Source organism: Pteropus alecto, unplaced genomic scaffold (assembly GCF_000325575.1).
Source record: "Pteropus alecto unplaced genomic scaffold, ASM32557v1 scaffold194, whole genome shotgun sequence".
NCBI lineage: Eukaryota > Metazoa > Chordata > Mammalia > Chiroptera > Pteropodidae > Pteropus > Pteropus alecto.
In genome coordinates this window covers 2,330,355-2,343,359 of record NW_006436281.1, presented here as the reverse complement: position 1 = coordinate 2,343,359, position 13,005 = coordinate 2,330,355, and the positions used below count along the sequence as shown (strand labels likewise).

The following is a 13,005-nucleotide window of genomic DNA, read 5'->3' as shown; positions in this document are numbered from 1 at the left end:
TTTGGAGTCTTCCCTGTGGGGCCGCCCGGGGCAGCCTGGCCTTTTACAAGGAGGCGGCACGAGGCACACGTCAGTTGCCTCTCTGTGTTGTTTTGTGTCCTGCATTCTGTGTTTGAGAGCTGCCCTTGACCTCTGTTGGGGTGTCCGTGGGGCTGGACCACTTACTTGGGTCTTAAGCCGACCGACCCCTCTGAACTGGGAATGAGAGTTAATAGAAAGGCTTCTCTGGAAGTTCTTGACGTTTGGGGAGCAGCACCAGGGCGGACAAAGGGAGTGACACACGTGAGAGGGCCGTGAAGTAGCCTGGGGGAGGTGGTCAGTTTGCTGTTTTGCCACAAAGCCCGTTAAAGCCCTCCGGGGCCCCAGGCCAGCTTGCCTGCCAGCTTGTTCCCATACCGACTGGAGCAGCTGAGGCCTTTCTGCCTAGATTAGTTCCTTTTGTCATTAGCCTTTTGTGGGGGGGCGGGAGGGGTTCATCACGTTACTGTTTACTTTATCTTCATTCTCTGTTTGGGTTCTAGCTAATTGACAGAGAAGGTATTTTTTACACCTTCACATTTCCATTCTCGCGCATGAGGAACTTTGGGAGCTTTTTAAATTTTTTAATTAATTTTTTAAAACCAGCTTCTGTACTTGTGAGAACTGTGTCTGTGGGTCTGGCTCAAAAACTGGATTCCTTTTCCCAGCTGTTCTTTTCTTAATCCTGTTTATCCCACACTGCCGCCCCACCCTGTAGACGTTTAGATATTTAGAATGTCCTGTTGGCATCGTCTGTCATGTTGGGAGAGTGCTTTTTTTTTTAAAGTGCTGGGGGTTAGGGTGACGTGGGGTAATTGACAAAGATGGGAAGTCTGGGCCGCAGAGCCAGAAGGGATACCCAGAGGTGAGGCGAGTCAGGTGGAAAAGGGGGTCAGCAGCACTTTGACAGCTGTCGTGTGTGTGAGGCCCTCGAGAGGGGTCTGGGGCCTGGGACCTTTCCCTTTTCTCTGCTGCTCCACCCCCTGCCTCCAGCCCTAGGTCGTGGAACTGATGGGGAGTGGGTCTGATCTCAGAACCTGGGTACTGGAGCCTGTTCACTAGTGGTTCTTATGGACTTTTGTAAAATACACTCAGTGTCCTCAGGCCTGCCTGCAGATAGGGCCCAGGAATCTGCGGGGCACCCCTGGTTCAGAACTATGGCCCTCTCTCCACTGTCCGCAGCCACCACTGCTAGTGACAGGACACATCTGTAGAGTTGGGGCCTAGCGGGTGACCCCAGGTCACTGTGTGCCACTGCTCTGGGAGGGAGGCTAGTTCGTGTTCCCTGAGAGAAGCAGCGTCTAGGGTCAGGTGAATTTCAGAAGTGCTCTGAAGCCGAGTTTCTTGACTGTAGGACTTCTGGGAACTTCTGTCAAGGCGTTAAGCGTTGTGAATCCCCAAGGTGGGGATTCCCTCGACTCATTTGACCACAGACCGTCGTCACCTTTCTTCTTAGAACTCTAGTCCTAGGGGACACTTTGAGAAATACTCCTCCAGTGGTGTCGGTCCCTATCCCAGCCCCCAGCCAGGTTAGCCGGAGCAGAGACAGCCCTTTGGGGGAGAGGACGAGCAGTGAGATGGGACGCAGTGGCTTCCGTGTCCTTCCCAGGCCTCTCGCGGGGATTACAGGTCTTGTTCACAGCGGCAGGTCCTCCGCTCCTGTCAGCCTTGGCTCTCCCAGAGCCCTTGGAGGTCTCCTGTCAAGCCCGTGTTCATGTTGGCTTTGGGGTTGGTTTGTAGGGAAGATGGTGAGTTGGAAGAAGGTGAACTGGAAGACGATGGGGCCGAGGAGACCCAAGACACCTCTGGAGGGCCTGAGAGGAGCCGGAAAGAAAAGGGGGACAAGCACCACAGCGATTCAGATGAGGAGAAGTCTCACAGGAGACTGAAGCGGAAGCGGAAGAAAGAGCGGGAGAAGGAGAAGAGGAGGTCGAAGAAGAGGAGGAAATCCAAGCACAAGGTACACCCGGGCGGTCACTGGGGCCACCGCCACCTGGTGCAGGCCTGGCTGAGAGCCCCAGGCAGAGCTGGTCTTGTCAGGCCGGAGGGCACTCTTAACAGTGTGGTTTTTTTCCTTCCCCAAATTGGATAAAGACCTTTTTTTATTTTTTTAAAGAGTTGGTATCTCATGCTCCATTACCACTGAATGCCCCTAGGTGAGGTGTTTTGGTAGAGCTCAGAGCCCTCCCGGCACATTCCAGCAGCGCTCATCCCGGGCCGCCCGCGGCAAGATCTCCACGGCCACTTCCTCTTTCTTTGCAGCGCCATGCATCCTCCAGCGATGACTTCTCTGACTTCTCCGATGACTCGGATTTCAGCCCCAGCGAGAAGGGGCACCGCAAGTACCGAGAGTACAGCCCCCCGTACGCGCCGGTGAGTACCGCCGGCCGGCCCGTGTTCACCGAGCGCTCCCCATGTGCCGGGTGTCCGCTTGTGGCGCTTTACATGGATTTTAATCCTGCAAGGTTAGGTATTTTCACACCCATTTTACAGGCAAGGAAAGTGGGCCTCAGAAAACTTCAACCAGGTTACGCAGTTTTCCTGTGGACTTGGCAGGATTCAGCAATGTCCCCTGTCCCCAAGAAAGATGCTGATTTGTGCCCACATAACTGTTTTCCATTGTTCAGAAATGACCTTTTGTGGAAAATCTGCAAGAGAGTGAAATGGTTCCGGGAGTAAATTATCACAAATGGATAATTTGAGTGGAGTCAGAAGTTAAATGTTTACCCCGTTATAATCTCTGATCTTAAACGTAAATTTAAATTATTTGTTCAGTTTGTCTACTGTTCTTTCCCCCCAGCAAAACTGGTAAGAAAATACATCAACAGAGATTTTCAGGTTTTGATTAAAAATGCTTTTAAAGCTAGTAGCTCTTAAAGATGTCTCACACGTGCCTGTGACTTAGCATCATCTATCATTATGGATGCTTTATGGTAAGATGTTACAGTCGACGTTGATCTGCTGAGATAGATTTAGATTTCAAACCTGAGGGAGGCGGGGAAGGAGGGAGGGAATGCCAGGAGCTTCAACTGAGAACTGGGCGTTGAGGCATTTTTAAGATCTGCTGAAGTAGTTGTGTGTATCTACCTATGTTTTGTATTTTCTGTTTTTTGAATAATACTTGTGGATTTTTTGAAAACATTTAATTTTTTAGAAGTTTTAGGTTTATAGAAAATTGAGCAGTTAGTACAGTTTCCTACCCACCTGACCCAATTTCTCCTATTGCTAACATCTTGTTGTAATTGATGAGCCAATATTGACACATCATTGAGTCTATACTTTATGTAAAGTTTTTACAGTTCTTTGAGTTTTGATAAATGCATAAAGTTATGTATTCACTGTACACTATCTATAAAATAGTTTTAATTCATTAAGAATCTCTGCTTTACCTACTCATTCCCTCCTTCCCCTTAAGTCCCTAGCAATCACCAGTGTTTTCACAGTCACTATAGTTTTGCCTTTTCTGGGATGTCACAGAGTTGGGCTTATACGGTATGTGGTCTTTTCACATGGGCTTTTTCACTTAGCAATATGCATTTGTGGTTACTCCATGTCTTTTCATGACATCATAGCTCATTTTTTTGAACTGCTGAGTAATAAGTACTTTGTTGTCTGGTTGTACCACAGTTTATCAAGATGCCTGAAGGCCGTCTGGTTAGGGGCTTCTGTTTGTGTGTCTATGTGTATATTTAACTTCATCCAGTATCTCTTGGCAGTAGCACACTTGGAAAGCAGCATTTAAAATGGCTTTCTAGTTTGGTCGCCAAGAAGGTCATTAATTGAATTCCAAGGCTCCAGGAAAATTTTGACCAAGGAGTACCCTTTTTGCCTACCAGGCCCCCTCCCCAATGAAACTGCACTATAGCCCCAGGGGATACACCCTTTTCTTCCCTCCCCAGTTCTTCAGGGATCATGGAATCTCTATTTCTCAATTTCCTTTCAAGCTGTGGCCCTTTCTGAAGAATAGAAACATCTGGGCCTACTACCCAGATCTCACTGTGGTGGAAGCCAGTCCCCAGAGTGGCTTGGGGCTGGTGTCTCACCCCAGGGAAAACAGAGACCCTCAGACAGAATGTCAGTTCAGCGAGCAGTGGGGATCTTGGTCTGGACCCGAGGCACTGGGGCCGGCTCACCCCCCTCTGCCTGTCAGTCTCACCAGCAGTACCCCCCATCGCACACCACGTCCATGCCCAAGAAGCCCTACTCCAAGATGGACAGCAAAGGCTACGGCATGTACGAAGACTACGAGAATGAGCAGTACGGGGAGTACGAGGGCGACGAGGAGGAGGACATGGGCAAGGAGGACTACGACGACTTCACCAAAGAGCTGAACCAGTACCGGCGCGCCAAGGAGGGCAGCAGCCGGGGTCGAGGTGAGACCCGCAGCTTTTCTGGGGCCTCCTGGCAGACCTGGCGCCAGGGGCCGGGACTGTGGTGCAGAGCAAGACAGGCCTGGTGGATCCTGGTGCTCATGGAGCCTCAAGTCTAAGAGGAACAACAGGCAGTCATTTAGGGCTGAGATACGTACAGAAGCGGGGACAAGGAGCTGTACGCGCCAGCCAGGTCTAGGTGACCAGAATTAGCCACGTGAGAAGAAGATGGAGCCAGGCTGGTATGGAGCAGGGAGAAGACCAGCGTGGCTGACGGTTATTTAAATTCACTTCCTGGTCAGCTCTGAGGAGAGAGAAAAGGGACAGCCTCTCTCCCATCTGGGCCAGGGTAGCTGACAGCTGGCCCTTCGAACCCTCAATATCCTCCTCCCCCATCCTCCAAGCTCACGTCACCTGACAAGGTGTAACTGCAGCTCATGGGACTGCCACACCTCTGAACCTTGAACCTGTGGCAGTTAGGAGGATAGTGGGGGAGGGCAGAGCACCAGAGACCCAGCCTGGCCTTTTAGAACCATCTCCTGCCAGTGAGATTTCCCAACCCAAGAGGGCTTCCAGAACCTTCCAGCTCAGCGGTTCTTAGCGGCGCCTAAGGCCTAGCTTGGTGTTCGAGTGGCTGTTCATTCCTTCTTTCTCTCAGCAGCCTTCCTCGGACCACCTCTCTTGGTCAGGCCTTGCTCTCTGGGAAGATTGTACACTAACCCTGTCCAGTATTGTAATGCAAGCCACCACGTAATTTAAAATTTTCCAGTAGTCACATTAAAAAAGTAAAAAGAAACGGGAGAAATTAATTTAACAGTATATTTCATTAATCTAACGTTCAGAATCTTATTTCAACACGTAATCAAAACAGGTGTGACATTTTGTGTTACACTCCATCTCTCTTTTTTTTCTTTTTTAAAGTGATTCTTTGAAATACAGATGTGCTTTCCACTCACAGCATCTCTTAGTTTGGTCAGCCACAATTGGGTGCTCAGTAGCCACATGTGGCTAGTGGCCACTATTGGACAGTGTGGCTTTCGGTGAAGTGCATGCTTTGTCATTTGTGTTTTTACAGTGTGGAGGCCCCCACATCGGTGCCAGGGGAGTTAGAGGAGCCGTAAAGGCTTCTGGGGTGGGGTGGAGGATGCAATGGTTGACTTCAGGGCAGACAGTGTGTTGACATCTCTCTTCCTGGTGGGGTCTGCTCCCACTCAGGCGCTTATTCTCTGAATCATCGTGCAGGCAGCCGAGGCCGTGGCAGGGGCTACCGGGGCCGAGGAAGCCGAGGCGGGTCTCGGGGCCGAGGCATGGGCAGAGGCGGCCGAGGCAGGGGCAGAGGCTCCATGGGAGACCACCCGGAGGATGAAGACGACTTCTACGAGGATGAGATGGATGTAAGGATTTCTCCAGCCCCCGGGGATGAGGAGATGGCTGGGGGCCGCAAGTGCTGTTGGGTGGCCTCTTAGACCAAGGTGGAAAGGAAGCATCGGATGGCAGGTTTACGTGTTTGAAAGTGTCCCTTTCACTTTGGAATTGAGAAAAGCTTTATATGATTCAAGTTGAAAAGGTACCAAAGGGGGAGCTGTGAAATCGTGTCTTCCTCTCACTGCCATCTTGACAAATTGGTTCCCATCCCTGGAGGCAAGGTTCCTGAGTGCCCACTAGATGCTCAGGCCATGAGTCCAGTGCTTGTGGTTCGGCTCCTTGTGCGAACAGACGTGCATGCTCTCGCAGAAGCGAGCTGCCACACTCCCTGTTCTGGCCCTGCCGAGACCTTGCTGTGCGTTCCTTGTCATAGCCGCACAGCTGTCCGTTGTGTATAGAGGCGCCCTAACAAATTTGCCTAAGGGTGGGAGCTTTAAGAGTGAAGACTGAGCAGGAAGGATTAGGACCACCCACCACGAGTGGGAGGGCCCGGGTCACTCACCTGCCCTTCCGAGTCTGAAATAGGCAAAGGGAGCAGAATGTATGGTTGGGGACGGTGTTCACTGTTTCCTGCATGACACTTATCTCTTTCTCGGAATTCCAGTATGGAGAAGGTGAGGAGCCAATGGGGGACGAGGATTATGACGACTATTCCAAGGAGCTGAACCAATACCGCCGGTCCAAGGATGGCCGAGGGCGAGGTGGGCAGGGGGCCGAGGAAGTGACCAGTTGGCAGGGCGGCTTCCTGCTGCTGCTGGAGTCGGGTCCTGGCGAAAGGCAGCGGTTAACGGCGTTTCTCTCTTCTGCAGGGTTAAGTCGAGGCCGTGGCCGGGGTTCTCGAGGTCGAGGCAAAGGGATGGGCCGGGGCCGTGGTCGAGGCGGGAGCCGAGGAGGGATGAACAAGGGCGGGATGAATGACGATGAAGACTTCTATGACGACGACATGGGCGTGAGTTGCCGCTTTGTTCTGAGCTGATGGTTTGGTCAAGGCCCCTCCTTGGATTTTCTTTTCTTTGATGAGTCATCTTCTGAGGCTCACTCAGTCTCTGCTCCCAGCAGTTGCTCCCTGTAGGGCCGAGTAGCACTGGCCATCCGTATTGGGGTCGTGCTGCCGGCGAGACCTTCTGTTCTCAGAACCACACCTGTGTAGCACCTGCAGTCACCCATAATGAGTCTCCAGTGTTCGGAGGGTTCTAGGTCACCCATCCAATTAGCCCTGGAGAGTTTTATGGGGAGGCGCGTGCCCCTGCCTCTGGATGTGTTCTGCACATGGGTATGGTGCTTGGGTCTTCAAGACCAGCAGCTCCCCAAGTGCCAGAGCCTTGCTTGTCTGAGGCCAGGTCTCCATACCTCGGGGCTTAGACCCCACATGGCCTCAGTGTCAGATGGAACCTGGTGGCCACTGCTCTTGTTACATGAAGACACTTCTGTCGTGCCCGCCGGCCAGCTCCTCTTCTTACATGCCCACCCCGGGCCCTCCCAGCCTCCCATTCAGTCCCCTTTAAACATTCAGCTCTGTTCTTAACAGGATGGTGGTGGAAGCTACAGGAGGAGTGACCATGACAAGCCCCACCAGCAGTCCGACAAGAAAGGCAAAGTCATTTGCAAATACTTCGTGGAGGGTCGGTGCACATGGGTAAGGGGCCAGTCAAAGGACCCAAGGATCTGGAGGAGGGCCGCAACCTTCCAAAAGATACCTGGGCCCCGGGAATGTTCTAGAGGCCGCACTCACTGGGCGCAGTGCTCAGGTGGGGCGGGAGCGACTACCAAGAGGTGCCTGTGGGGCCCGAAGACTGAGTTCTCTTCTCAGAGCAACTGAGGGGCAAGAGCGAGATGGCACATTGGGGGTGGTTTTGGTTTTGGGGGTGATTTTTTTTGGCCGAAATTTTCAACTAATCCATCTGACCTCAAACGTGGTATTAAGATTGACGGTAATGCAAAGAGGTAACATTCAGGGTAAGTTAATGTTGGAGAGGGACATATTAAGATGTCCATAGAAGAGGGAGAATCAGCTAGCCTTGAACTTCACAGCAGAATTTAATGCCAGAAAATGGACCAATGACCAGAGAATTCTGAAGGAAGCAAGTATAACCCAATGTTAGTTCAACTAGCCAGTTTTTTATTCAGATATAACGTCAGTGGACTGATAATTGGCAGAGAATACCACACTTATTTATGTGCTTTAGAAAAAATATGTATTTCAAACAAATGTGCAAGTGTGTATAAAACATTCCTTATTATAGTCACGGTTCATATTATTTTTAGAAACTTGTAATACATCCAAACCAAGGAAAATGAGTATCTATTCCTAAGAGTGAAGGGAAACAAGTATGAACAGTTTCTGTCTTCAGGTCACCTGGGTGTTGTTTGCATTGTATTGTTCAGCTGCATCTCCACTGGCTTAAATACATGGACGCTTATTCCTCAGAACGGAGTCTGGGGGTGGGTAGATAGTGCAGGGTGGATGTAGTGGTCAGTGGCACCCAAACTCCTTCCTGCTTTTATTCTGCCATCTTTAAGCATGGGGCTTTTGTCCTCATGGTTGCACAAAGGCTGCTGTGCCTCCTGGCATCACATCTAAGAAGAAAAAAAGAGGTGGATATTTTTTTTAATTGAGGCAGTGTTGTCATCCCTGGGGACTTTTGCTTACGTTATGGCCCGGACCTTAAGGGAGGCTGGGAAATGGAGTATTTTTTGCTGGCGTGTTCTTCCCCAAAGTGTGGTTCTGTTAGAAGGAAGGCGCATGGGACTGGATTCTGGCTGTTGTGCGGCAGACTGCAAACTAGATGCGAGAGATGAAAGGAGGAAAGGAAAGAGGAGAAGGAAGAGTTAGAGGCAGCGAAATGCAGTGGCACAGATGAGGGAGGCAGGGCCTGAGGGGTCACACTGTCAGAGAGGTCAAGTTGGCGGGAACCACCCTTTCTCCAGGCCCGCTGGGGTTGTGGGGAGTCGTCTGTCGTCAGCCCCTTTATGTTTCCGCGGGACGGAGTAGCACTTCCCTTTGCTGGGGGGTGGGAGTCAGCAGGGGCAGCCGTAGCGCCTGACCTTCCTGCTCTTCTCTTCCAGGGAGACCACTGTAACTTTAGCCATGACATCGAGCTACCAAAGAAGCGAGAACTGTGCAAGTTTTACATCACCGGCTTCTGCGCCAGAGCCGAGAACTGCCCCTACATGCACGATATCCTTTGGCACCCACGTCTGACGCGTGGCGGGCCAGAGCTCCTTTCCCCCGTTGGTCATGTCAGCTGACCTGTGCTGTGCTCGCCCTTTCTCCGGGCCAGCGCTGCTTCGGGAGCTTTCTGTGCGTCCCCCACCTCGCCGAGCCCTCACCTCTGTCCTGTGGCAGGCCTGCCACTTGCACTCTGCAGAGGAGTGAACTGAGGCCCGTCACTCTGTGTCCTGCACGTAAACTCTTGAGACTGGCCTGTACCGCTGCCCGTTGTCTTTGAGACACTTCCCACTGGCTTGTAATCTTGAGCAAATCATTGAACAGCTTTATTCCTATTGAGTGGGGATCCGGGGACACAGCCCCAACACCGGCCTGGTGTGGCAGGAAAAGGCCTCTGGAGCAGGGGTCTTGGGAACCAGGTCTCATCTTGGGTCAGCTTTCAGCACACTGTGCAGCCTGAGCAAGTCACTCCGCCTCGCCTCTTTGGCTTCACTTTCCTCATCTCCAAAACGGGGTTGGATTCTGCCCGCGGGTGGGTTCCACGAGGTGAAGCGTTGGCCTTAATTTGCCGTGAACGTGATTTCCCGTGTAAGCTGTACCACACAACTGGGAACTGCATCAATGGTGACGACTGCATGTTCTCCCACGACCCTCTGACCGAGGAGACGAGAGAGCTCTTGGACAAGGTAATGCCCAGGGGTGACGATGCCATGGCTGACAGGACCATTGACTTGGTACTGTGGCCCACCAGGCTGGCCACAGTGCAGAACCAGAATTCCCAGTGGCATTGATCTAGAGGAAATGGACACTGTCCTTTTCTGCAGGGAGCGTTGAGCTCGTCGCCCGTGTGTCTTCTCTCTGGCCGGGGCAGTTCACATTGGGCGGCTGCATGAAAGGAGTGTCGCCTGGTGTGTCTCCAAGCAGCTCCTGTAATTTCTTAGCTGTCCTTTAGGAGAAAGCTCACAGTACGCAGAGCGGAGAGGAGACTTGGATGCGTCATATGTTGATGGAAGGGTCAGGTGTTTCCTGCCAAGTCTTCAGGGTCTGTTACGCAGTAGGAGAAGTACAAGGAAGTGGGAGACTGGTGGGAAACTTCTCCCCTGGGAGGCCAGGCCTTCCTGACTCACCAGCGGACACTTGAAACATCCAGTATCTGCTGTTCTCCCTGAGGAGTCAGTAGGACCTCGTGGGCCCCGAGGCCCTGTTCTCAGCTTCCTGTCACATCTGAGGGAGTGGGTGTGAGAACATGTCTTCAGATGAAGGTTTTCCTGCCTTCCAGCTCACAAAAGCTTTGAGGAGTTGGCTGTTTTTTAAAAATGGAAAGGATCGAAGTCATCAGTCAGCTTCCCGAATCCACGCCTTGGTGACTGCCCTGTGTAAATGGCTGGCGGAGGGGTTAAGGGGAAGTCCTGCTTGGGCAAAGCGAGAGGACGTCTACTCACTGGCAAACGAGTGGAGGAAGTTGGAAAAAATTCTCACTTGCTGGGCCCTTTGGGGAGCCTGATGCCCCAAGCCTAGGGTTTTGTCAGCAGTAGAGATCTAGTCTGTAAGTTCTTTCACAGGGTAACTAGTGGGAGAAGTCATGGCGGCTTCCTCATTTGAAGACCTGAACGATATCTGACTGAGGACTGCCCCCTGCTGGAGGCTCAGAGTTTGCATTCTAGACTGGTGTTGTCCATAGAAATACATGGGGCCACGTGGTTAATTTTTTTATTTTTATTTTTATTATCCATCTACTAGTTTTGCAGCACAATTCTAATAAAAGGTTTACTGATAATTGGGCAATTTATATGATGTGGGCAGAGAAATATCAAGAGTGGTTTTAAAGTGGCCAGTCTTATAAATCGAGAGCTATCACATATTTATAAGTATTCTAGTAGCCATACTAACAAAAAGTAAAAAATATAAAATTAATTTTAACGACATATTTCATTTAGCCTGTTGTATCCATGTTCAAAGTATAATTTTAGCGAGTAATGATAAAAATAAGATTTTAGGGGGGGCGGGGGAGTATGCTATGCCTTAAGAATTTGGTACTTATATTCTCCTTACAGCCACATTTCAAGTACTCAGTAGCCACGCGTGGCCAGTGATCACCACATTGGACAGCATATCTGTAGACACCCTATTAGAGACCCAGAGCAGTCGAGGTGGCACATTGCAGCTTCTGCCCACAGACATTTTGAAAGCATTGGTATCATTCATCCCATACCTAAAATCACGCTTCAGTAGGTTAAAAATGAATGTTGAGCCTAGAAAAACTTCCAGAATTCAATTTGAGTGATCAGAAAGTAAGATGTACAGTAAGCCCTCGGGACGGGCCTGCGCTAAGCCTGGTGCAGGTGTTAGATCAGCCGTTTCTGCTTCGCTCAGGCGCAGTTGCAGCTGGTCACCTAAGGCCTGGGGTCCAAGCTCTGGCGCCTCTGAGGACTGGGCTTTAGCTACCCTCTCCTGAACTGTCTGTTCTTTGTCCTTCCACTTTGTTTTCCCACTTCTCAGTGACACTCCTGTCTGTCTGTCCAGACACTCATTTCCAGCTGTCGACTCTAGGTTGGAAACATGCCTGCCTTTGGGGTTGGCAATGGCTTTATGTGGAAGCAGATGGCCAGGATCTCCTCACCACATTCACCTGCTAGCAGCATTTTGCCCGCTTGCTTTTTCACGTGCTCCCAGTTTAGTTTATAGTCACGTACTTGTATATATGTTTTCTTGAATCATTTGGTAGTAAGTTGTCCACATTATGATTCTCTACCCGTAAGTCCTTCGGTTACAGCTTTTTGGTTGTATTTGTCATTGTGTAGTTTGTATCCAGTAGAGTTCCCCGTTTAGTGTACAGTTCTGTGATTTTGGACAGAGTCATAGAGCCACCACACAATCTAAAAAGAAATTCATTCCATCACCCCAGAAACTTCTCTGTGCCCCATTATAGTCAGTACCTCCCCAGCCTCCAAACCCTGGCAGCCATTGATCTGCTTTTCGTTTCTGTAGTTTGTTTTTTCGAGAATGTCATATCGAGATTTATACAGTATGTACAGCTTTCAAATACATGTCTGTGTTTACGTAGCTTTTTGAATCTGATTTCTTTTTCTCGGCATAATGCGTTTGAGATTTGTCCATGTTGTCGAGAGTCCAGTAGCTCGTAACTGTTGCTGAGGGATACTCTACCGTGTGGGTGATCTAAGTTTGTTTGTTCAGCCTTCAGTTGAACATCTGGATTGTTTCCAGTTTGGGGCATAAACTTAGAATTTTTGACCAACTGATAGGAGCTTCTTTGGCTTGATGGGCCTCGGCCCATACACCTTTGTGTGTCTGCAGGTGTGGCAGTATTTTTGTTGTTGTTGTTGAGGATGCTTTTGACTTGGGCATAGCCCTGGGATCGCTCTGAGTCAGTCCTGGGAGGGGAGGTTATGGGGCCCAGCAAGGCCCTGCTTGTCTCATCCGATGGGAGGGTCCCAGGAGCGCTGTCCTTGCTGGCGGAGGGGTGCCCCGGAGGTCTGGGAGTAGACGTGCCCCTCGCGGCATCTGTGAGGAAGGACCACGTGGGCGATTGGGATTCAGCTTTTCTGGTGGGAACGCTGTTTTTTCTCATGCGTTTTAACATGTCTCATGTGTCTGGGCTCTAATGCGGCTCAGCCCCTGCTGGGGCAACAGGGAGAATGTTCAGGGAGCCCAGAGGCTCCTGAACAGGCTGACGTCCAGGAAGGCTCACTAAGGACTTGACACACTGCTGGCCCCTGGGTGAGTGGCAGGCAGAAGGTAAACAGTGCGGAGGGCATGCGCGGGGCAGGGCACACAGCATGAGCAGCAGCTGCACCCGGGTTGAGGAACTGAAAGGGGCCAGCTTGCGAACGTGAGGGGCAGTGAAGCAGACCAGGTCCATGGCCTGGGGCTGCAGCTGGCTGTAGCCCCCCACTGAGAGTGCCGAAAGACACCCGAGGTTATGGGCTCCCCCCAGCAGGCTGGTCTTGGGCAGAGTTTCTCACACTGCAGTGGGCATATGTTAAAATGTGGTTTCGGTTCAGC

The 13,005-nt window shown here is 51.0% G+C and overlaps 1 protein-coding gene across 1 annotated transcript in view; it reads left to right on the top strand.

Moving 5' to 3' along the window:
- ZC3H4 (zinc finger CCCH-type containing 4) overlaps nucleotides 1-13,005 on the top strand; it is a 38,460-nt gene that overhangs the window by 12,946 nt on the left and 12,509 nt on the right. The window contains 9 exon segments of the mRNA XM_025046698.1: nucleotides 1,759-1,978; nucleotides 2,281-2,391; nucleotides 4,169-4,391; nucleotides 5,631-5,782; nucleotides 6,418-6,514; nucleotides 6,623-6,762; nucleotides 7,342-7,449; nucleotides 8,880-8,991; nucleotides 9,559-9,668. Of these exon segments, the coding sequence (XP_024902466.1) occupies nucleotides 1,759-1,978; nucleotides 2,281-2,391; nucleotides 4,169-4,391; nucleotides 5,631-5,782; nucleotides 6,418-6,514; nucleotides 6,623-6,762; nucleotides 7,342-7,449; nucleotides 8,880-8,991; nucleotides 9,559-9,668 (1,273 nt within the window).